We start from the raw sequence: 21736 nt of genomic DNA on the forward strand, positions 1-21736 counted from the left end.
TTCTTCGTTGTAAACTACATGTAGCATCCGGTTATCCCTAAGCCCACGATTTAGTCTAGAACCATTCGTACGAGGATTTGCCTGTCCGATAATAGTCTCGGCCTGCGATCAAGCTGAGAGCATCTACATTGATGAAGCCCTGCCGAAACCCCAATATCTTACTTGCCCATGGAGACCAGCTACTACACGCATTGGGAAACTGTCAGTGCCTATCGTCTTCGACGGGATGTACTTGAGAAATGGTATGTCCCTGCTTGTCTATCTCTTGATTTGTCTGTGAGTTACTCACCGAGATACAGGCTTCGCTGGTTGTTCAATGACAGCCAGATTACGGTTCATGTAAGGATTTGAGTGCTGCTGATCCGTCGGTTGGAGTGTGCGGCTGGTAACTGGATCACTCGGGCGTGGACTTATGCTCCGCCTAACAGGCATCCGAGAACGATCAATTTATCTACGGATTCTGGCTAACGAGGCCTTTGAATGAGGTATGTACATACACTGATACAAGCATGGTACGCATCAATGATGGCTCCTGGACAGATGATCGAATCTGCTGGTTAGCCTGGTTCCCACCATTTTAGAATCCATTGGACTAAAAGTCAAATTCTCATATAGGAAGAGAAAAGAACCATCCGAGTAGAACTCCGCGGTCTTGTTAGTCTGTAAGGCTCGGGTTGAAGTCGAGTGTGGTGGCTGCGAGAGGTGGCAGCTGATGCGGGCAAGACAACCCTTGGTACCACAACCTGTTAGGCTGTTACACAGCATGCCCAATCACATCCCTACATCAATGCTGGAGAGTCCAATCACAATCCGTTCACTCGCCGCATTTCCTTTCTTGGAATCTTGAACTCTTAGTTTCTCACCGGTGTGATGCAGCCCGAAAATTGGGAGTGCGTGGCGTGGCGGCTACCCGGCATCCCGACCTTAGGTACCCAATCCGCTAAGAACACTCTGTGACACCTACCTTATCTAATGAAAAGTTTAATTATTATTCAGTGCCCTATAACTGCGAAGCAATATGCCCGTGGTTACGGGTCATCGAATAGCTGTCATCCCGTCGAGCTCAAGGACCTATCCTCTCCGGATTCTACACAAGCACTGCGGTACGACGTCAGGCATCTTATGGTGGCTCTCATCTCGTCTCCCCATCCCGTTTCCTCCGCCCCCATGTGGGTGGTGACACGCTTCACCGGGCTGGGCTGTCTTGTAATGGCACTTCGCTGGCTTCCTTTGGCTACGAGCTCGAGGCTAAGGTTGCCTTCATGGAATCTACCCGCGCATCTCTTCCTGGCATGGGCAACAAAGGGGCGTACATATCCGATGCAGCCGCTGAGCCTGCGGAATATCTTTAAACTATACCTACTTAAAGGTACCTCAGCCTTTACCAGATAACTTGCGAACATGGAGCCCACTGTGCGTGCATCTAACTTGGAGTACGCCTTCATGTTATAAACCATGGCAGAGCTTGATCCATGCGACCGTCTCCTGGAGGCTTGCACGGATTCCGATCAATATCCGTATACTTTGTTGAAGAAAACCATTTCTAGCGAAGTTTTGGAATTGTATCACTACCACTTACAGCAGAATGACGGAGCGCTGTTCGCGGCTTCCCGAGAACGCCTTCACCTCTGGGAGATATGGCCAGGAGAACACAGTAAGCGCTCAAAAACCAAAAATTAACATCCTACAAGTCCAAGTGTCGATACCTGATATCTGCCAAAGAATTCCGGTTCGCAGAGCTCATGAACTCAAACGAACTTCGGGAGCATTTGATTCGGGATGAAAAGGACCCCAAATGCCGTCACATGTGAGCCCTCTTGAATCCCCGATCTGCCAGTACTACTACAAGTAGTATTCCGAGTACCGCTGAACCCCTATCTCCAAGTGACCTCGTGGACTGAGCTGATAGAATTCAACTTTTGTACACCGAATAGCTTCATTGAGTCTCATAACTCCCGAGCTCCGCTTAACTGCTCTGCGTCCACTCTTAAAATACTCTTGACGTTTCACCGTAGGTAGTCGTAAACGTGCCTTGAAATGTACAAAACCCCTAAATTTGGAACTTGCTGACACAGTTCTGCAGAGGTCGACCCTTCCTTCCTTGACGCCCTCTTCACATTTGGCGACTATGACGAGCCTCCAGACGCAGGACTGGCCTATTTCCACTCGGACGATGCGCTGGCGGTTCAAGATCGCTTACCGTTTCTGGCATCCCTCGGCCGGTCCGGGAGAGAGTTGCGGCATTCATTCCTGCTCAGAACCGTGGAGCGAACCAACGGGTCAACGGATCCATGGTCCGTCCGTCAGGTCGCAGTTTACCACTCATTTGATGTGCTCAACGGCCGGACCGTCTGGATCACAGTGAAGGGAAACGACTATTTCGAAACGAGGATCGTTGACGACACAAACGATCTGCCCGTTCAGCGCGGCGCCATTGAAGGCGACGTTGGAGCGTCGTTTGAGGCGTCACTGGCCACGCATTTAATCTTTTTTCACTGGTGCGAACAAAATTGGCGATGGTTCATCCGTGACATAGAGGAGCGCATTCGGAAGGCGCTGGTCAAGGCCAAGACGCTCCCTGTTGATAGCGAGCCACATTTCGCCCCGGCACCCCAAAAGACTGTCATTGAGGCAGTCACGCCTGCGTCTTTCGGAGGAAGTTACGTTAGAGCAGCAGGAACTTCCGCATCGTCAGAGAAGTACGGCATTCTTGAGCGGGTCAAGACACTACGGCGGCCGCCTTCGGCCACGTTCGATCTTGCCCAGGTAACGACGTGGCAGTCGGCACAGTCACGCTTTCCCAACACAAAGCAAGTACCAGAGGGAATGCTCGTGCTGAACATGTTCAACTACAAGGAGCTTCAGACGCTTAGTAGACTCGCCGAACAACTTGAGGAAGTTACGCTGGTTGTCCAACTCGACATCGGAGTGCTACAGGATGTGGACAACTACTACCAGCGCCTTACTCGATCTGACGACATTGGAGACAATCTCAAGCAGAATCTGGACAAGTCAGTTTCGAGGTTTTCCTCTAGGGTTCGGGAAATAATCCGAAGCCTGGAGACAAGGCAGGCGCAGCTGGTCTCCTTGCGGAAGAGGCTAGACGAAGGGAAAGCACTTGTAGGTGGACCAAAACCGGATGCCGCCCAAGCTGTTACTTCTGTTCTTAACATGCGATCCAGTATGAGAACCTTCTACAGCTCCGAAGCTTGCAGATGAGCCGCATATTTGCTGAGCATGGGCACCGGTCTGCCATTGTCATGCAAGACATCGCTCACAGAACAGAGCGGGAAACTGTCTCGATGCACACCATTACTGTGGTGACCTTGTTGTTCCTGCCCGCTACGTTTCTCTCTGTAAGTACCCATCCTCTGTACTCCGATTTGTGATCCACATAGACCAGACGATCAGTAAGCTAACCGGCAATGCTTCTTGAGTCCTTTTTCCAATGCGGTGTTCTCCAGTGGAAGGAAACCCCGGAGGTCAATGTCATTGGGGACTGGCTCTTTCGCGCTGAAGTCTTCAAACTGTTCATCTCTGTCTGCATTCCTATGACGGCAATCACTCTATTCTGTTGGCTCGTGGTAAACTACTTGGGTAGGAAGCGGAAAAGAGTCTTTCCGGACGCAATCACACTGCACCAGCCGATGGTTAGACCTGCTGGCCTGTCAGTGTGAGACTTCGTACGCTGGATCTCACTATAACTAGTACGTGTACGTTAAGGTCGCGGGTGGACTGACATGATCCTCCCCCATTGTTTGTTACTGAAGTGCTGGCAAAATGGGGGAACGCTAAATCTGTCTGAAGGATTCTGAGTCCGTGGTCTTTTTAGTTTTAGTACGGGAATCAAGGGAAACCTCCATGAAGGTACCTAAGGTATTGCTTCATCTCATTTGATCTTTATCATTTAGCGGGACGACGGCAAAGCACCATGCCGCCAACCCAACCTGTGAAGTCACAGCTGATGGTAATATAGTATGCCGTGTACGTTGGCGTCCCTTCCCCTATTGCAAGATGTCCAACCGGCCTTTGCAACCGTCCAGCGTAGCCAGTTCCATATAAAACATCTTGAAGCTAGCGGTACTGAACCAGGTCCCACAGATTCCCATATAGATCCTTCCACACGACCACTTCTCCATACGGCTCCGACCTTCGTGGCCCTACCCACTCGACACCCGCCTCCGAAAACAGCTTAAAGTCCCTCTCAAAGTTGTCCGTCGCAAGGAACAGGAACACTCTCCCCCCGGTTTGGTTCCCTATGAAAGCCTCTTGCTCTGCGTTGCTGGGACGGGCCAGGAGAATGAGCGTTTCCCTCGGTGAGAGCTCGGGCGGTTTAGCCGATGCCTCCTGCTTGGCCCCGCCACCACCACCCTGAGAATCTGAAAATTCGGTGCTCTGCTGTGCTGCCGAGGTGCGCTCCGGATATGGAGGAGGTGGTCGGACGGTGACCCACCTCTTGCCCTGCTCTGGAATAGGGGTATCTTCCACTAGTTGGAACCCCAGTTTCGAATAGAAAGCGATTGCCTCGTCATAGTCGCGGACGAGGAGAGCGACGTTGGTTATGTATGTCATAGCAATGAGTTGTTCTGAGATTCGGCGAGAGACAGAGGGAATTCTAGGTTGGGATCATGTATGCCGACGACAGTCGGTGCTGGTATTGACGTGCTGTACAGGACTGGATTTGTTGAGGTGGACTGGTACGAAGCTCCCTGGGCAACTGAGACTGATCTGGAGGCGGCTTGTATGTACGTTGTTTTTCATGTTATGCGCTTCCCTTCAGGATAGGACTTCGGTCAATGACTCACTCTCTGCTCTGGCCCACTATATGTACGGGGCATGCAGTGACCCATGTCACAGACTTACAGGGTCGCTCTGTGCCAACCCCGTTTGACGAGACTAGAATCCATGGTACAACATCTCCTCCTAGACCAGGCTAGGTAGGTAGGTGTAGTATTCAGCGATGTTTGAACTTTCTGATTCCCTTCAAATCTCCACCACAGCAGAAAATATATCAAAGAAGAAAGCCAACTCAAAGCTCATCGGAGCCCTGTCTTGAATCGAACCTAAGTCTCCTCGCAAGTGGTGAACATGAATTTACACTAATCCCAGTCCAGTCAACACCGTTCTTCATCGCTCATCAATCTTCTTCATCTTTGTCCCCCAGAAGCTCGTCCTTCTTCTGCTTGACATTCATTACCATATTGATAGAACTACCATTACAGTCGGATAATGTAAGGTATCCGGAACTTTTGAAATCTCAAGCCTCGGAGGAACAGAGAGTACATGACCAAAGGAGCTGATACATGTGACTGATACAGGAATGTTTCTGCATTTGCCTCTTGGGCACATCTCAAAGCAGTGTAGCAAGGCACGCAAATGAAAATGCTCAGCCATCAAGGTGCGAGCATAAGTTCGTCGCGGTGAAGATCCAGGAGTGCAGGCTCAGGAGAATCGGGCGCAGTTCCCGGCCGAATGAGGTTGCCCCGAATGAAAGGTCTCTGCCACTCAGTTTTCCATTATGTCCCTGACTTCAGTCCGTTAGTCCGAGTCTTCCGACCGTTGCCCAACGGTAAGGCGTAGCGAAACCATATTCCGGTTCTGGAATGGCCGGCGGGTTTAGGAATTCCCACAGGAGCCGTTTTTACACTTCTCGCAGAGGTTTCCGTCGTTCCCAGGCACCATGACCGGGCACCCGTGGGTGTAGAAATGAGCGCAAGGCTTGTCAGCCATTGAGTTTGGACCAGACTGATAAAACTGGCCTTGATTGCGGGGCCCCTTGTGTTGGAACGATGGTTTTGATTTGGGGAATGCAAGACTTGCAGCATTCGGCAGCAATCACTGCTGGCAGCAGACTCTCGCCGGCTTTACAATCAGGCAAGGCAGGTGTGTGTGCGTGGTAAGGCAGTAAAGATGGCAACTCGAAACCAATTCCGATCCACGTAACGAACTGCTGGATGCCCTCAGCCTTAGATAGAGCCGTTGAACGAAAGACAGATAAGTTCTTTCCCTCGCCGCTTGCTCTCTCGCACTGCCGAGCCTCGAGCTTTATGCACATGTAAATGTAGCTCCAGACAATCATGGGCTCAGGCCTTAGGGTAGTAAACGATCCCCACTAACCCACCACCTTGGGACTGCATCGACCCATCCCCCAGATGGAATCGCATCTAGAATGCATGAAGGTTGGGGGTTCTCGGTGGTGTGCAGATGGTCTGCCGGTTCGGTGTCGTCCAACCGTAAATGATAAACGGCCGTGAAGTATGTCCCGACACCCCACGTAACCATGCAGCCCGTCGTTGGCACTCATACCCCTACACATTGCGTGCGACGAGTACCTGTTATCCCACTCCAGTCTCCGGGTGTGTGTGCGCCGGAAGGGCTCCGAGAGGTGCAGCAAGGCATAACGAAGCAGGTGCCACCGCGTCTTTAGTCGCACGGGAGGCTCTCTGGGAGCGCCATCAATATGTAAGTGATTGTTCAGTTTATGCCCTCCGGGTCTTCCCCTAGCGTCGTCTAGCCATGAGGGTGGTCCTGGGTGGATGTGTAGGCAATATACGAAGCCAATCACGGGTAGGAACCTCCCATATGGAATCTGGGAGCATGATCAATTGGTGCTGGGTCCCGTGGCGGGATAGGCTGCGAGTGATTAGGGACTCGATCCCGCCGTAGCTTGCTGTACGTCCGTATGCAGGAGGCTGTTTTCTTCCACGGTTGACATTGGGGGATGCGGCGGAGATACAGGTTGATCCCCATCGATGCTTGGCGAATTGAATGTCTTCATATGATGCACTTGTACATACGCCGTCGACGGTTGCAGTTCATTTTGATGATAGCTCATGGCGAGCCTAACAGACGAACAGATAGGAGTAAGCAACTCTGAGCCGATCGATAATGGGCCTGCTCCTTTTCATACCTTGGCCAAGCGCACTCGGAAATGGCGACAAGATCGTGGAGGCTACCGCAAGCGAGCGATCTGATATCGAGCCTGAGGGTGTCAAAATGCTTGGCTGAAATTAACCGCCTCGGCACTGTGCTTGGCAGATTGAGGATGGGGGTGCCTCGACGCAAATGTTGGGGTCCATATGAATGTTGCTCGGCAGTGTATTATTGCCGAGGCACGTCATATATGAAGTGTCTCGTGAGATACATCATTATGCAACACTTTATAACTGCAAGCGCACATGCAACTTTATCATGGCGGTGCTCAGAAAAAGCAGCAATCAAGAAGCCAGTGCATCAAACATCATCTCGGCGGTATGAGATGGTGGAGGATTTGATTAGGACGCACCTTCTGTGTGCGATCCCCCCACCTTTGTGTGGAGACGAGCTGGCTCGCTGTGGAGGAGACATCAACCCTGGAAGATGGGCTCGCTCCAGCCCCCGAGCGCCTTTGGTCGTGTGCGGGGTTGATGAGTCCAGAAGGTTTCTACCGAAGCTTGGCTTGGCATACTCCCCCGTAGGTTGGCGACGGACGGACATCCCGATCCCAGTCTCGGCAGAAACATCTGACCTCACTTGAAAGGCGCCTTGCAGCGTCAAGGTACGCACGTTCCGTCACTGTAACCGTTTGCGATGCACATGTCGAACCCCTGAAGCGAGTCGAGGGCAAGAGAGCTTAGGTCAGATACTTGAGTCTGGCAGACGGTACTCGAGCCGCTGAGTTGCTTTTGAGAGCGCTACTGTGGTACGTCTGAAGAGCTTGAGAAGTTGAGACTTCAATGCCTATAAAACTTGAAGCTCTTCTCAATGGCAAATGCCATACTCAGGCCTCCCAACGTCATTAGCTTCGAGAGTCAAAATCTCGGCGACCCACTCTTCCAGCCCTCCGTACATCGTCTGCTGCAGGATTCTTGCCATTAATAATATGGGTGGTCCCAAGACCTACGAACTTGGTCTTGAAGCCATCAAGGGCGGGGCATATTTGTAAGTTGTCTACAAGCTGTGCCGGTGCACGGCTGAAATACAACGCCGACGGGCCCTGCATGATCCTCCCCATTCCCAAAAGTGTCCGCTTCAAACACACTATGGATGACGCCATCAAACTGTATTTATCAGCGTGGCACGCGGCTGTATCCGTGAGTTGTCGCACCAAGAGACTTCATGTCCTTATTAGTAGACGAGGAGGCCCTTTCACGTACTGATAGCTGAGCATCGTTAGCTTCTGGATTCCTCACCTTCAACCGGACGCGAGACTCGACAGAACCCTCTCTCCTAGGCCTCCCTAGCACTGAGCAGAACGGAAACCGGAAAAGATGGCCCAAGACAAGATCATCCTCTATACGAACCACATTTGCCCATGTAAGCAAAGTTCCCGGCACGAAACCTGCCTCATCACTGCACCTACCTAACCTGATCCCCAACCAGGGGCACACCGGGCGCATATCGCCCTGGCTGAGCTCAACCTCCCGTTTGAGGAGGTGATCATCGACCTGGACACGCCGCGGAGCCCCGAGTACCTCAAGATCAACCCGCGCGGGCTGGTCCCTGCACTGTCTTACAACGGTGAAATCATCACCGAGTCGGCCATTGTCGCGCAGTTCCTCGCCGATGCGCACCCGTCGCACCTGGTTCCTGCGTCCAACGCACCGGGCGGCGCGCTCCGACGTGCGCGGATTGCCTTCTTTGTCGATACCTACGTGACCAAGGTCAACAGCACCTTGTACAGCATCTTTGGCGCGTTAAACGACGAGGAGAAGAGAAAGGAGATCGCTCAGAAGGTCTTGACGGCCATCGCGACGGAGATCGAGCCGCTGCTTGCTGATGCGAGCCCGTTCTTTGGTGGGAGCGAGAAGCCCACGCTTGCTGAGGTAATGCAGCTGAGGTGCGAACGGAGGGTCTGTTTCCAGTGCTGACGAGGTGCAGGTGTTGACCGGGTCGATGGTCATCCGGCTCCCCGCCTACTACAAGGCGGGACTCATACCCAGCGCCGTATACGCATCTCTCCCCGAGAAGGCACCTAATTTCGTCAAGTGGTCTGAGGCCGTCACGGCCCACCCCAGTGTGAATTCGATCTATGATGAGGACAAACTTCTTGCGAGGTTCAAGGCGAGGTTTGCGGCGGCCGCGGCGTCAACTTGAACTGTGAGATGTGCGTGTCACGGAGCGAAGTTCGGTGCTGCAAATGAGCGCCGAAACAACTACTTCTGAGGACAGTTAAAGCAGTAGAATCTCAATTCGACTGTCGAATGGTAACAGCGCTCGACGTGCGGCAGCCTATAGGACGTTAGTTGACTATACCGTAGCACCTGAATGAAATGCTTGTCACTTGTGGAAGTTGGCAAGAATCTGAAGTTCTGAACGAGAATTTGAGATTTATCTGTAGAGGCGCCCAAACTAGCACAACTTTTGCCTTAGGCACCAACTCAGGGGCCCACGCGCGTGCCGAGGCATCGGGACGCAGAATCGCAGATAAGCTAAAGACGCCAACTCGAGGCCAACACCAGATGATGCTTTATCCGGCATTTCGTCACTCCCTCAACCATTCCAGTTTGCCAACATAGTGATTGTACCTAATTGCCCTGCCGCTTGCCAGTTGCCCTGCGATACTCAGGAGCAACCTAATTATAAAAACAACACCGCCAAACACTTTTACAGACCTTCAATGCCGAATCTCCACAGTTCCACGCCATCTCCCCAGCCAGAACGTGCCCGTGCCAAAGGCGCCTCGCCAATGCAACCACGATGGCTGCGCATGTACGATGATTTCATCACCAAGAATGCACACCAGGTGTCGCAGATCGAGTCGACGTTGCGATCCCTAACATACATCATCCCGGGTGAGCAAACACCCTCCCACCACCTTAGAATGCCGTCCCATGTCTAACCGTCGTGCACCCACCAGGCCGCTTCCGCGACGCCGAGATCGCCTCCGAGTCCATCCACAGCGGCGTCCAACTCCTCTCCCTGTACCACGACACACTTCTCCGACGGGCAGTAGCCCTCTCAAAACTGCCCCTACCCTCATTCTCTCGCGTCCCGCCCTCCCCGCACAGCCGGTACACGCGCTTCTGGGCGCTGCGGAGCGCGCTCTACCGGCGGGTCGCCTACGTGCTGCAGATCGTCAGCTATGTCGAGCTGCTGTGCGAGATGGCGGCCAAGCGGCGCGGCGAGCGCATGCGCTGGCACGTCGTCGTCCTCCTGGAAGCCATCAAGGCCGTCTGCAAGCTGCTGCTGCTGCGCATCACAAAGTCGCGGCCCGTCGTGACACCCGTGTTGCCGGAGCGGGAGCCGCTGCCTGAAGAGCCGCCGGAGGAGGGAGAGGAGGCTGAGTTTGGTGTTTGGGAGGAGGAGGATGATGAGGACCGCAATGGTGTTGCGGCTGCTTCTGCCAACGGGCATACTACGCACGCGCACGCGAACGGGGCCGTGGGCCATGATGCATCATCATACAAAGTACGGCCACAGCTAGGCCCCAACGGGGAATGGACCATGCCTCGCACCGGCATGTCCCTCCCGTCGCTTCCCGCGCCGGGCGACACAAGCGGGTACCTGCTCGCGAGGGTGTTGACGGCGGACGACATCAAGCCCGCGACAAAACTGCTCAACAGACTGCAGGGTTCCGCCCAGGCAGCGGAGATCCTGCATATTCTGGCGCCGTTGGTGTTTGCGGTCGCGCTGGCCCGCAGCAAGGACAAGCGCAGGGCATGGACGCCGTGGCTGCTCGGTGTGGGGGTGGAGCTGGCCGCGCGGCAGCTACGGGACCGCGGCCTGCGGACGACGCCTCTGGAGCGTGAGGAATGGAGCCGTCGCGGCTGGGCTATGGGCTGGTGGGTCATGCGCGGCGCGTTCTATGAGAATGTCACCAAGGGCGTGGTGGCGGGCGTGAGAGGGCGGATGCCGCGGTTGTTGGCGGGGATCTTGGAGGATTATGAGTATCTGTGGGAGAACTACTACTTTAGCACCAGTTCTTGAGGGCGTTGCGGGACGACTCTGAATCTTGAGAGACATCACTCCCATGTTCTCACTATTCAAGATATATTCAGCTTTGTATACTTATCTCCTAGCCTTGCGATGCAGCAGGCTGTGTCACTTTGGTCTTCGATCCCGGGGCCTCTCGGCTTGGACAGATATGGAGCCCGTGTTGCCATGCGGAGCTTGAATTTAGCCCGACATGGACCCAGAGAAGTCGCATTCCGGATGATGATCGCAACTTGGCGGACAACTGCGGTACATGGTAGAAGGCTCACTAACCACCGGCTAATATCCCGTTGAACGGTTGAAGGCAGATACCGTGGCTACTTCAAGTTTGAAACCTGACTGACCTTGGCAGACGCTGTTGGCAGCTCTTCTTAAAGCAGGGAACAGCTCAACCAAACCATCCAATATGTCTCGTCAAAACTCTGTGGCCCAGCTGGCTTTGAACCTGGGACGGGGAGGGTTGAGCCAACGGCATCATGCCGGGTCTCGTCATTTTCAGCTTCATTATCTTGCTTGCGCCCCAGATTCTACCAGCTTGGGCACAATCACACGTTCAGAGAGGTCCGGTTTCCTCTCAATGCAGCAACAACTTCGCAGGGCCATTGACACCCACCCCAAACCACTCAACATGCCCACCACTGGTGGACGATGAAACCGTGCTCCTCACAGGCAGCTGGCACCCTTGGTCCATACCCCCGACTTGTACGAAGCCAAAGACGAAGGGCAGATCCAAGCTCTGTTCATTCACAACCTCAAACCACTGGGCCGGAGGCGGAGTGAGCATCATCACGACCCCAGAAGTGGCTGCTGGCGTAGCTAGCCAGCTACACGACCACAACATCCCCTGGCTTGAGAAAGAGCGAGGGTCTCCGTTCAAGACTGACAGCACGGCGGCACCGTTTGAAGTCAGGGAGCTCTCGGAAAAGGGGCTTGGGGTCGTGGCCACAAAGTTCATACGCAAGAACCAGGTGTTGATGCTGGGCCTGCCCATCATGTTGCAGATCAGCAACTCTGGTCCCTGGGGTGTCTACGATGTCTTGAAGCTGCTTCATCGGGCGGGAAACCAGTTGCCGCAGAAGGAACAGGGTGAGATGCTGCGTCTGGCAAGGAAAGGAAAGGGGTACATCATAGACGATATCATGAAGACGAACTCGTTTGATGTCACGGTTGCTGGGGTTTCACATTCGGGGTTGTACCCGGAGATTGCGGTATGTTGCTCCTGGTTGGGTTCTTTGGGTGTCAAGTGTGCTGACTGGACACCATGTAGAGGATAAACCATGCGTGCAAGCCAAAGTTAGCATCACTAGTCCAGAACTCAGGAAATCCTGCTCGGGTGGCATGTCCCCAGCTAACTGCCAGACTTGCTGAAGCTGTTTCACTCGATACTCCCCGAATACCTTGGTCATGGAGGTTGTGGCATACAAGGACATTCAGCCGGGCGAGGAACTCTCACTATCTTGTCAGTCCGAGATCTCCTGCACGGATCATCATGATGGTGCAGCAATGCCAAGGACTTGCTTCTCACCTCTCGTACAGACACACCCCTGAACGTCCTCTCGACCGACCGCCGGGACATGCTCAAATTCTGGGGCTTCAACTGTACCTGCGCGCTCTGCAACGACCCCGACGCCATCAAGACCTCCGACCGCCAGCGCACTCGGATCCAGGATATCCTCAACGAGCTGGACGATCCCAAGAACCACACGCCCGGAAAGGTGCGCGCAGCAACTGCCGAGGTGGAGGACTTGGTAGCCAAGGAAGGTAGGTGACAAGCGTACTACAGGAGGTACAATCAGCGGCCGAGCGCTAATCGATTTATAGGCATGACAGGCCAAATAGGGGACTTGTATAGCATCATTGCCAACGTCTACTTGACCATGGGTGAAATGGAACTGGCCAGAAGCTATGGCAAGCTCGCCATCACATTCCTGCGCCAGTATGCTGGGTTTGATAGCCTCCGGACTCAGGGGGCCATGGAGTTTATGGTTAGGTTGGAAAAATTGGGACCGGAAGCTTGGCAGCGGACGAGGTGACGATTAGAGGTGCGGGGGATCTGACATGAAGCAAGCAGGAGTTCATATATAACAGTCTCCTGTCGGTATCAACAGCTATTTCAGTGTCCCGATACAAGCGTAGGCAGTCAAGTTGAAGGGAACTACCTAGTAGGGAGAGGGGGGGTCTCTGCCCGTACGGGCAACATTACTATTCCCCCTGACATTGTAGTCCGGCACTAGCAAGTACCTACCATTATATAATCATTATAACACCGGCTAGGAAACATTATGCTACCGGCTGGGAAGCATTATGACACCGGCTAGGTACCATAATGTTGTCATTACAGTTCAACATGCTAGTGCCAGACTTCAATGTCATGAAACAGACTGTACAGTCAGAGACCCCCCCTTCCTCCGCTGCTAGGTACAGACTGTATTGGGTATATAATGCAAGTCTCCCTGCCTACTTTCAACCCTCCACGGGTAGAAGAAGCAAAGTGGTAGTAGTAGGCAGTACTCTCTCCCAAGCTCGACCGAGGTCCCGTGTTCGATTCACCCACCGATTTCGCATATACGCCCAATTCGCTGCTATCAGGTACATCGCGATGAAAGAGAAGATGCCAGTCAGAGCCGAGAATCATGCCAGGACGATGGGCCTCACTTGGTTATACGACGGGTCGCCAATCCCGGACTTCTGGAAGGGCACCGATCTCAACAGCCTGGAATGGCGAGAATCGAAATCCATCATTATGAAAGGTGCAAAGCAGCACGATGACCTGAACCGGGAAACTGAGAGGAAGCTCTTGAGACTGATGCGTTCTGTGTTCAAAAATGAGTCGGTCGAAATGAATGGCTTGGAGGATAAACGCACGTGGACGGGACGAATCCTTTTCAAACTCCACAGATACGTTCCAGAATCCAACGCAGTCCAACCACCGAGACTTGATCAGGACAAAGATCGGCAGAACGTCCCGGAAGATAAGCCAAAACAGGTGTCCCGCGAAGATGTAGCGAGGGCGCTGTGGGAGCACCTTGAGGTTATGTCGACGAACGTTAGAGGAGGGAGCTTGGGGAGGAAGGGTCATGCGCGCGTACGGTGTTACCTCTGTAGGAGTTGGTACTTGTACAACACTACTTGACGCAAGTACACCGCTCCTGCCATCATTCAGATGTAGATTCACGCGCACGACACTGATGCCCTTAACCCTTGGAATCACAGCAGGCATCCGCACTCTTGATGCTCTCCACTATCCTCATGTATTCTTTACAGTCTGGCCTACAATTCCATATCTCATATCAACATGGCAGAAACAAACCTGATAAGCCTATGGATACATTGCACTTCCCAGCCAGCCAGAGGCCTGGAATCATGGATAGTATAAGTGAAGTTCCCAATCTTACTTTCACCCCCTTGGGTAGTATAGAAGTTGTCAAGCGGTGTTTTCACCTACGTGGTCCCCTTCCACACTCTCTGCTGTAGCCCTCAGTTCGATTCACACGTTTGCAACTTGCTTCTACCGTCAAATGGGGCCTATAGGTAACAACACCAATTGATCTAATACCGCCCATCCTTGGATACTCGTTTTTCATCTCCGACAACAGGGTCAGAGCAAGAGCCTCGAAGTTCGCAGTGTAGGATTGCGACTCTGCTGACCCTGGGTCGAGAAACGGGTCTTCGGACGTGTCGTCGACGGCTCCCGTTTACCGACTCGGCGTCCGGGACCTGGGCATCACTCCCCTCGTCATCCTCATACTCCTCGTCGAGTTCTTGATCCCGCGAGCACTCGGCAATGAGAAGAGCTTCCAAATAGTCATTTTCGTCATCAGCGTCTGTACTCTTCACATCGTCGAGATCGGAGTTGGGCTCGGCGGGCTCTGGTACTACACTGTCGTTCTCTTTGATGACGGTCTTGGTCCTTTTTGGCCTTGGACCAGGGGGAGGTGGTAGTTGGTGTACTTTTGATGGATCAGGAGAAAGGACATCTTCAGGAGCCGCGGGTTCGTAATTGTCGTCCGATTCGTTGTTGAAGACCACGGGCGGCATAGCATATTTGCTCTCTACCCAGAGTAAGTAATAGACATGGAGCTTGGGGTCCACTGACACCTACTCCTTCGAGGAGGCATGTTGAACAAGTTCAAACGTCTAGGATGTCTTTGTGTCAAGACGGGAAAGACGTTTGGAAGGGGGGGGAAGGGGGGACTATGTCCTCGTCGATCGAGTGATAATAAGAGGAGCGGTAGGCAGACTCAATAATATCACTGATGGAGTCTTGCACTTCCGTAAAGAAAGCGATGAAGACAATCCCAAAGACAGAGAACACAAAAGGAGCTCGCAGTGTGTTTTGACCTGCATCTTTCGCTGCAGAGAAGGAGCTCCCCCGGCGTCCCAGGGGAAAGGGAAGGGGCATCTGACGCCCCCGGAAGGCGCCATGGAAAAGCGAACGGCCTGGGACAGTTCGTGTTAATGTATCAATCGCTAACATAATGCCAATTTGAGTACTTGGTCTGCTCTATATCAAATTATCAATCGGTGGATTACGGGGGTGTACACCAGAAGTCTCGCATCTCGTTGCGTAACCCCTAAGCCGGGCTCGACTTTGATGCCGGCTTCATAAACGACGAACGCGACGGCCATTATTGCCTTTTCCACACCAACGGTGCCCGCTCCGGATGCAACATCTGCAGCAACAGAACACTGCCCGAATCATTCTCGATGAGATCAAGGACCCGCCTGCGCGCGGCCTCGATGGTCTCGCCCGGTTTTGTAACGGGCTCAACGCGCCAGCCGCTTCGGAAAAGCACAGCCAGGGCCGCGACGAACTCGACCTGCGAGAACTTACGCCCGGGACAGTCGCGTGCGCCGTCGGACCAGCCGATGAAGGCGCCGCGCACAGGCACGCGGAAATCCTCCCCGTCGTCACCACCGCCGTTACGCTTGACGATGAACCGCGAGGGCTTCCACTCCAGCGAATCCGACCCCCAAAAGCGCGGATCCGTCTGCACGGAGCCGTAGCTCGGGGCAACCATGCAGTCTGGCGGGAGCACGTACGTCTTGCCGCCGACGACGAGCGGCACCGCTTTGTCCGCGGTCCACTTAATGGCCGGAACCGGGGTGTACAGCCGAAGGGTCTCGTAGAGCACGGCAAGGCAGCGCTTGAGGCGTGGGAAGTCGGCGCGATAATCCCATGCTTCGATCGGGCGGTCCCCGAACACGCGGGTGACCTCCTCGGCCAGCCAGTCTTGGACAGCCGGGTTCGCCGCGAGGAAGAAGATGGAAAAGGTGAAGCTGTGTGCGACGGTGTCGTGCCCGGCGAAGTTGAAGACGAACATGTTGCCGTAGATCTCGGCCTCGGTCATCCCGACGGCTTCGGCCTGCGAGGCGCGGATCATGGACCGCATTAGGTTTGAGTCGGTCACGCGGCCCGCGGCGTAGGCGGCTTTTTCCTCTTCGTAGATTTCGGTCATGTAGGTGCGAAAGGCGAGGTATGCGGCATAAACGTCGCGCAGTTTCTTTGGCAGCCAGGGGTTGGCAATGAATTTCGTTCCCAAGGCGAGGATCAGGACACAGTTCTCCAGTATGGTCTCCAGCGCTTTCTTGTGGTTCATGCTTGATGCGGTGGCCTTGTCACCGGAGGCCCTCTGGTGATCCTCCTGGCTTTCGAATTTGAACGACTTGCCGAAGCCAGCGCGTGACAGGACATGCAGGGACAGAGTCCGCAGATCGTCAGCGGCCGTGTTGATCGACGGCTTTGAGGTCCAGTAGCTGAGCACATCGCGAGCCAAGGTGAGAGCCTCCTTCCAGACGATCTCGTTGTTCTGCTCATTGAAACAGTGCAGGGCGATTTTCCTCTGCGTTTTCCAAGCCTCGCCAGTTGCCTACAGGATCTGGTCAGCTCGATTCCTCGGTGAAAGGATCGAAGTGCGGTCAGAGATTGAAGATGCTTACAGTGGCAATATTTGGCCCAAAGACCTCGAGGATCTCTGTGGCGGATGGAGCAAGTCAGTTGCCTATGTAGATCGTGGGATGCTTCACGGGGGACTGAGGGGGGCTTCAATGCAGCTTTGGTTCGAACATGAAACATACCATTGACAAAGACAGGCCGAGGAAAGTCGGACCCCCGACGAAAAATAGAGTTCAACGCTTCAGGATCGTTGACGTAGATCCAGTTCTTGAACGGAGTCACCAACACCCAGAGATCGCCTATCTCTTGATGGGATCGATACCTGTCAGCGACCTCCCACCCCCGCCAGTTGTACCGCGCAAAGCTGCTGTTTCGGAGAAAAGGTAGGCGGCGAAGGAATGAAAGCGCCTTGCGGTCTACGAGCACCCAGAACGGGTTCAGCGGACTGATGGGGATGAAGCGGATAGGCACGCCAATGGTGCGGGCCGCCGCATAGTTTCGGAGCAGACCGGTGATTGTTTGCACCACGAATGCACTCGTGAGCAGAAGTGGTGCAGCTATTAGAGCGGAGTAGAGCCAGGCCATGATGAGGATCACGCTCTGCTTTGATAATCTTCATATGAATATTGTCAAGGCAGACGGATGTGAGAAGAATACTGAGTCGTCTTCTATTCCATGATCACAATTCTCCGTCGACATTCTTTGGTTTTATCCCCGAGGACCGAGGCGGATGGGTTTATTGATACGTCGCAGAAGCGGTGTGTTGGTTGGAAACTGGAGGATCAGCACTAAATCCTAGGCCTGATCCTGCAGGAGTTCAACTTGTGCTTGGCGCGTGTATCCAAAGATGCAGATTATGCAAAGGCTCTCACGTATAACTGTCAACTGGTAGGATTCTGTCGCTTGCTAGGTAGTAATATTACCTACCTACCTACCCGTTGGCTCCCGTCGAGCTTCGTATTCGCTCAAGGGCCTACTATTTGGACACCAATGAGACTGCTGAGCACCACTGCACGACTGCACCTGGCTACTGGAGGTTATCAAAAAAAGATCCTAGAATTCCGAGAGCTGAGGAACTGCATGCGAATCATGATCGTGCTCCGTTGGTTATCAAACTGAATCATCTGCTCATTCCCTACCGTTTCCCGGAACTTGAAGACAACACCCCCTTTCTCACAAGTTACAGTCTCGAAGCAAGCCGGTTCTCGCCTGGCGCGTGGTAATCCGGGACCTTCATGTCGAGAGCTTCGCCGGAGTATCCGAGATCCTCGGCGATGAGCACAGCGGCCTTTTCTCCTGTTTTTAGTGTTAGATGTCTTCTTATTTTATGTATTCTTGGGAAAACGGACCAATCAATAAGGCCGTGCTGTAAGTATTGCAGCCCACATTGTCCGGGCAGATGCTGAGGTCGGCCACCTTGAGGCCTTTGACGCCGTGCACGTTCAAGCGCTCATCCACGACACCGTGCTTGACGATGCTGTTACCCTCTCTAGGTGCCATAGAGCATGTCTGATGAAGAATCAAGGATCAGCGCGGTTCCTCACTGCATTCACCCCTTTTTTTGGGGAAAGTAAAACAAAAGGGGTAAAACTAGACTTACACCAAGGCAATGCCACGTCGTTTCCACATGGCGCTTCACCCATTCCTCGACGGCCTCGATGTCTTTTTTGCTGTACTTGAGCTCCTTTCTCTTGGCCTTGCGGTTGCTGGTCACGATGCCCTGCTTGACAGGCTCGTCGGGCTCCGGAACGGGCACGCTCCAGCTGCCGTGCTGGATACCGGCCGTGATGTTGCCGGGCAGCGCGTACTTGTTAGTGTCTTCCAGATTCAGGTCATAGGCACGCGCCTCGGAGTCATAATCAAACACGGGATGGAATGCCTGGAGCTCGCCCGCATAGCAGTCCATGCGGCGGGCCGTCTCGCGCGACTTGATGTAGCCCCAGACCATGGGCGCCATGTCCCGCTCGTCGTTCATGAAGCCCGCGTCAAAGTCTGGCACGGCGTAAGGGTCGGGTGAGGAGATGTGCGTCCAGCCACGGGAGAAGGGGTATTCTATGACGACCTTAAGCTTTAGAACGAGATAAAAGGTAAGCTAGTAGATTTACCTAGAAAATGAAACATGGTCATGTAGTTACCCAGAGGCCTATGAAGCAGTCAGAACTGATTAGAATGGCAAGGGAGGATGGGGAGGAAAGGGTGGGAAGAGATGTTTAAATCAAGGGGGAGGGGAGGGGGTTGACTTACGCCAACATATGATCGCCAAACAATCCGCTAATGACTGAATAGTGCATCACTGGCTTATCAGGCTTGTTTTTGAAGTACGACTCCCAGCCTGATTTGAAGTGTGGTGTGGGCCAGGATTCCATCTCCCCCAGTTCTGCTTCAGTTGGGCGGATCTTGACGCCGGCTTCAATGCCATTGGTGGCTAAGGGTCCAGTGCCCTTGATATTCCATTCTTCAAAGACACCTGCGTTGGATCAGTATGTCTCAGGTTACTATGCAAATGTGAAGTTGGGGTTGGGAGGTGGCCGTACGCTTCTGCACCTCCGGGTCACCACGGGCAAAGTCGTCGAACGTCTCGGTGCCGGGCTTCACCCTGTAGACAGAGAAGGTCAAGTAATGGTCCTGGAAATTCAGTCCGACGCCTGGAAGGTTGACAATGGGCTTGACTCCGGCACGGCGGAGTTTGTCGGGGTCACCTGGGCATTTCGGTTAGTCTCCAAGTTATGGGACATTGCTGTGCTGGAAAAAAACATACCAATGCCAGACCGCTGCAAGATCAGGGGCGAAGACATCGTGCCTCCCGACACCACAATTTGCTTTCTCGCACGGAAAATGCGGGTGCCTGGGCTCTAAAAGGGGGAGTCAGCTGGTGAATTGTCACTTGAATGACAGATTATTGGAGTTAACGTACATCTCCCATTGGCTTAGTCGGACTGTAGGTACGTATATACTCCCGTTAGCGGCGGCATCACTGGAAGGAGCAGTCGAGGAGCGGACAGAAAACTTACACGGTCTGGACGGCAACAGCTCTTCCATTCTCAATGATCACCTTGTCAACCTTGGTGTTGCAGGCAAGGTACAAGTTTGAATGGACAGCGCGGGTCGAGTGAATATAAGCATGGGCGCTGTCGCTGCGACGACCGGTCTGAGAAGATGAATGTCAACAAAGCCCCTGACCGTGACCACCAGCATTTAATGGCCCACCAAGACCAAGTAGAAGCGCATTTTTACTTACATCGCGGTTAATCCACTTCAGCCTGGTAGGATTTAGTTAGCTTGTTGTTCATTTCCCTCATAAGCTAGCCAGCTAAGGGGCGAGGAGTTTGTTCATGTTGTCTCAGGGGTCCAATCCCTGAAGGCAATTTCACTCAGTACGCCCCTGACATACCAGTGCTCCCCGCCGTGGCCCGTGTGAAGATCTTGAAGATCATCAACAACGGGAATGCCTTGGGACTCGACAGCCCGGAGGAAGTCCTCCTTCATCGGATACGTGCTACCGAGTGGTGCATGTTGTGAGTACTTGGCCCCTTTCTGGGATTAGGGCTCTCTTACTAGTTGCCAAAGGAGACTTTGATTGGTCCCTCAAAACCGTGGGTGTCCCGGTTGTGCGAAGCACGCTGGTACGTCTCGTGCTTCTTCATCAGGGGCAAAAGCTCCTTGGTCGTCCACCCCTTGGCTTGGAAGTCGTCATAATCCGACGCAGACGCGCGCGTATACATCTCGACAGAGGTAAGCAAATGAGTTTTAACCATCTCCAGCTGTGTCGTCGGCCAGTACGTACCATGAAGTTGATGGAGGATCCGCCGCCGAGGATGTGGGCAGCCGGAACAATGGCGCCACGACCGCTGAGCCATGACGATGGCCTGGACTGGTAAAAGGTAGCAGTGCGGCTGTCGAGCTTCATATTTCTCGGGAAAACCGAGAGGAGTTCAGCAAGATTCATAGAAGAAAGGGGTCAAGGAACGTACTGCCAGGGCGGTACACCCATGGGTTGTTGAGGTTATTCTCGCCCGCCTCAATCAACAGGACCTTCAGATTGTGGTCTAAATTTGCGAGCCTGTCGCAAAACAAGCCGTTAGAAACTTCTGGACGGCCAGATGTTCTCACGCTGGTGACGGAGTTCATACCTCCCCGCCACCACACAGCCGCAGCTCCCACCACCACACACAATGATGTCAAATTCCTCGGGCAAGGGCGACATCTTGATCCCACGACGGTGTTGTCCAGTTCCTGAAGTTGATAGTGTTGAGAAAGAAGCCTCATACACAGGCTACTCTATGGGAGGTTCTTTGGAGACCGAAATAGGGGGATATCATCTCCCCTTATGTCCATCAGGCCTCAGCTACATATCGATACTGCTGCCTGATACTTGCCGAGCAACCCCGCTGTCAACAACCCCTCTTCACCTTCGAGGCGAGCCGGGTACCCCAACGGAAGTCCTCTTCACGAGGATCAAGTTGACGTTGTAGTGCCTCATGGAGGCCTGCATCTACACCTGGTTGGCCAATGGCTCAATGCCAACCCCTTTACCGGACCTCGGTTTGCGTTTCATTGCTCCTTCTCCTCACTTTTGATGACCATATTGCCCTTGAGAAGCGAATTGGATACCAGACTATGATGATGCATGTTTGGGAACCCCGCCTCTCTCCCTCGAACCGCTTCAGGTTGTGTGACGGCAGCTTGCCGGCCAGGACGACTCCTGGACAGCATTGAGGACGCGCGGATTCTGACGGCAATGCGGAGAGGAGTCAAATTTGAACCTGTGATTGGAGCCCGCTCAAACCATAGACCTTGGAGTAGGCAAGGAAAGACGGGTTTGGCAAAGCTGCTACGTAGGGACTGAGCTTTGATGCGGCAGCTCGTACTTGCAAGTGCCTCAATCTACATATCTCGATACGGTATTCGCTTTCAGACTCCACGAAC

The 21736-nt window shown here is 53.5% G+C and overlaps 10 protein-coding genes across 10 annotated transcripts; 5 read left to right on the forward strand and 5 right to left on the reverse strand.

Annotated features, from left to right (window-relative positions):
* Nucleotides 1-1021: 1021 nt before the first annotated feature.
* N656DRAFT_825858 (uncharacterized protein) lies at nucleotides 1022-3861 on the forward strand. Its single transcript, XM_064818458.1, has 6 exons — nucleotides 1022-1654; nucleotides 1723-1807; nucleotides 1935-2011; nucleotides 2084-3120; nucleotides 3183-3356; nucleotides 3438-3861. Exons 1-6 carry the CDS (start codon nucleotides 1456-1458, stop codon nucleotides 3675-3677), a joined length of 1812 nt encoding a protein of 603 aa, XP_064675395.1. The 5' UTR covers nucleotides 1022-1455; the 3' UTR covers nucleotides 3678-3861.
* A 37-nt stretch (nucleotides 3862-3898) lies between these two features.
* N656DRAFT_774048 (Glyoxalase/Bleomycin resistance protein/Dihydroxybiphenyl dioxygenase) lies at nucleotides 3899-4759 on the reverse strand. Its single transcript, XM_064814184.1, has one exon. It carries the CDS (start codon nucleotides 4570-4572, stop codon nucleotides 4075-4077), a length of 498 nt encoding a protein of 165 aa, XP_064675396.1. The 5' UTR covers nucleotides 4573-4759; the 3' UTR covers nucleotides 3899-4074.
* Nucleotides 4760-6841: 2082 nt separating this feature from the next.
* On the forward strand, nucleotides 6842-7912 carry N656DRAFT_64056 (uncharacterized protein). The gene is made up of 2 exons (XM_064810404.1): nucleotides 6842-7453; nucleotides 7520-7912. The coding sequence occupies exons 1-2, from the start codon at nucleotides 6932-6934 to the stop codon at nucleotides 7655-7657; spliced, it is 660 nt and encodes a 219-aa protein (XP_064675397.1). The 5' UTR covers nucleotides 6842-6931; the 3' UTR covers nucleotides 7658-7912.
* A 111-nt stretch (nucleotides 7913-8023) lies between these two features.
* Nucleotides 8024-9262, forward strand: N656DRAFT_774050 (thioredoxin-like protein). The gene is made up of 3 exons (XM_064814185.1): nucleotides 8024-8295; nucleotides 8362-8804; nucleotides 8860-9262. Exons 1-3 carry the CDS (start codon nucleotides 8250-8252, stop codon nucleotides 9073-9075), a joined length of 705 nt encoding a protein of 234 aa, XP_064675398.1. The 5' UTR covers nucleotides 8024-8249; the 3' UTR covers nucleotides 9076-9262.
* Nucleotides 9263-9598: 336 nt separating this feature from the next.
* Nucleotides 9599-10908, forward strand: N656DRAFT_698708 (peroxisome membrane protein; the record flags this gene model as incomplete). Its single annotated transcript, XM_064810729.1, has 2 exons — nucleotides 9599-9773; nucleotides 9839-10908. 2 exons carry the CDS (start codon nucleotides 9599-9601, stop codon nucleotides 10906-10908), a joined length of 1245 nt encoding a protein of 414 aa, XP_064675399.1.
* A 482-nt stretch (nucleotides 10909-11390) lies between these two features.
* On the forward strand, nucleotides 11391-12947 carry N656DRAFT_794254 (SET domain-containing protein; the record flags this gene model as incomplete). Its single annotated transcript, XM_064817253.1, has 5 exons — nucleotides 11391-12122; nucleotides 12182-12207; nucleotides 12285-12373; nucleotides 12451-12675; nucleotides 12736-12947. The coding sequence occupies 5 exons, from the start codon at nucleotides 11391-11393 to the stop codon at nucleotides 12945-12947; spliced, it is 1284 nt and encodes a 427-aa protein (XP_064675400.1).
* Nucleotides 12948-13177: 230 nt separating this feature from the next.
* N656DRAFT_64315 (uncharacterized protein) lies at nucleotides 13178-14298 on the reverse strand. The gene is made up of 3 exons (XM_064810423.1): nucleotides 13780-14298; nucleotides 13570-13727; nucleotides 13178-13496 (listed from the first exon to the last, which is right to left on the reverse strand). Exons 1-3 carry the CDS (start codon nucleotides 14132-14134, stop codon nucleotides 13461-13463), a joined length of 549 nt encoding a protein of 182 aa, XP_064675401.1. The 5' UTR covers nucleotides 14135-14298; the 3' UTR covers nucleotides 13178-13460.
* Nucleotides 14299-15287, reverse strand: N656DRAFT_64314 (uncharacterized protein). Its single transcript, XM_064810422.1, has 2 exons — nucleotides 15017-15287; nucleotides 14299-14966 (listed from the first exon to the last, which is right to left on the reverse strand). Exons 1-2 carry the CDS (start codon nucleotides 15030-15032, stop codon nucleotides 14464-14466), a joined length of 519 nt encoding a protein of 172 aa, XP_064675402.1. The 5' UTR covers nucleotides 15033-15287; the 3' UTR covers nucleotides 14299-14463.
* Nucleotides 15288-15542: 255 nt separating this feature from the next.
* N656DRAFT_700211 (cytochrome P450) lies at nucleotides 15543-17395 on the reverse strand (the record flags this gene model as incomplete). The annotated part of the gene is made up of 3 exons (XM_064810849.1): nucleotides 15543-16784; nucleotides 16855-16887; nucleotides 16949-17395. The coding sequence occupies 3 exons, from the start codon at nucleotides 17393-17395 to the stop codon at nucleotides 15543-15545; spliced, it is 1722 nt and encodes a 573-aa protein (XP_064675403.1).
* Nucleotides 17396-17990: 595 nt separating this feature from the next.
* N656DRAFT_825864 (GMC oxidoreductase) lies at nucleotides 17991-21061 on the reverse strand (the record flags this gene model as incomplete). Its single annotated transcript, XM_064818459.1, has 15 exons — nucleotides 20941-21061; nucleotides 20782-20870; nucleotides 20595-20731; nucleotides 20366-20532; nucleotides 20202-20306; nucleotides 20049-20070; nucleotides 19822-19958; nucleotides 19725-19746; nucleotides 19569-19662; nucleotides 19345-19509; nucleotides 19055-19277; nucleotides 18916-18953; nucleotides 18411-18862; nucleotides 18160-18319; nucleotides 17991-18106 (listed from the first exon to the last, which is right to left on the reverse strand). The coding sequence occupies exons 1-15, from the start codon at nucleotides 21012-21014 to the stop codon at nucleotides 17991-17993; spliced, it is 2001 nt and encodes a 666-aa protein (XP_064675404.1). The 5' UTR covers nucleotides 21015-21061.
* Between the last annotated feature and the right edge of the window lie 675 nt (nucleotides 21062-21736).

Source organism: Canariomyces notabilis (genome assembly GCF_033297395.1).
Source record: "Canariomyces notabilis strain CBS 508.74 unplaced genomic scaffold N656scaffold_1, whole genome shotgun sequence".
Classification (NCBI taxonomy): Eukaryota; Fungi; Ascomycota; class Sordariomycetes; order Sordariales; family Chaetomiaceae; genus Canariomyces; species Canariomyces notabilis.

Bases quoted from the DNA above. Each gene is read 5' to 3' on its own strand.
- N656DRAFT_825858 (XM_064818458.1), top strand. From the start codon at position 1,456: ATGGCAGAGCTTGATCCATGCGACCGTCTCCTGGAGGCTTGCACGGAT. The intron at 3,121-3,182 runs GTAGGTGGACCA...CATGCGATCCAG, and splicing joins TAGACGAAGGGAAAGCACTT to TATGAGAACCTTCTACAGCT. The intron at 3,357-3,437 runs GTAAGTACCCAT...ATGCTTCTTGAG, and splicing joins TGCCCGCTACGTTTCTCTCT to TCCTTTTTCCAATGCGGTGT.
- N656DRAFT_64056 (XM_064810404.1), top strand. From the start codon at position 6,932: ATGGCGACAAGATCGTGGAGGCTACCGCAAGCGAGCGATCTGATATCG. The intron at 7,454-7,519 runs GTAGGTTGGCGA...CTCACTTGAAAG, and splicing joins TTGGCTTGGCATACTCCCCC to GCGCCTTGCAGCGTCAAGGT.
- N656DRAFT_774048 (XM_064814184.1), bottom strand. From the start codon at position 4,572: ATGACATACATAACCAACGTCGCTCTCCTCGTCCGCGACTATGACGAG.
- N656DRAFT_774050 (XM_064814185.1), top strand. From the start codon at position 8,250: ATGGCCCAAGACAAGATCATCCTCTATACGAACCACATTTGCCCAT. The intron at 8,296-8,361 runs GTAAGCAAAGTT...ATCCCCAACCAG, and splicing joins TACGAACCACATTTGCCCAT to GGGCACACCGGGCGCATATC. The intron at 8,805-8,859 runs GTAATGCAGCTG...GACGAGGTGCAG, and splicing joins AGAAGCCCACGCTTGCTGAG to GTGTTGACCGGGTCGATGGT.
- N656DRAFT_64315 (XM_064810423.1), bottom strand. From the start codon at position 14,134: ATGCCTGCTGTGATTCCAAGGGTTAAGGGCATCAGTGTCGTGCGCGTG. The intron at 13,728-13,779 runs GTGCGTTTATCC...TTTTGAACACAG, and splicing joins AAAGGATTCGTCCCGTCCAC to AACGCATCAGTCTCAAGAGC. The intron at 13,497-13,569 runs GTGAGGCCCATC...TGTACCTGATAG, and splicing joins GCGACCCGTCGTATAACCAA to CAGCGAATTGGGCGTATATG.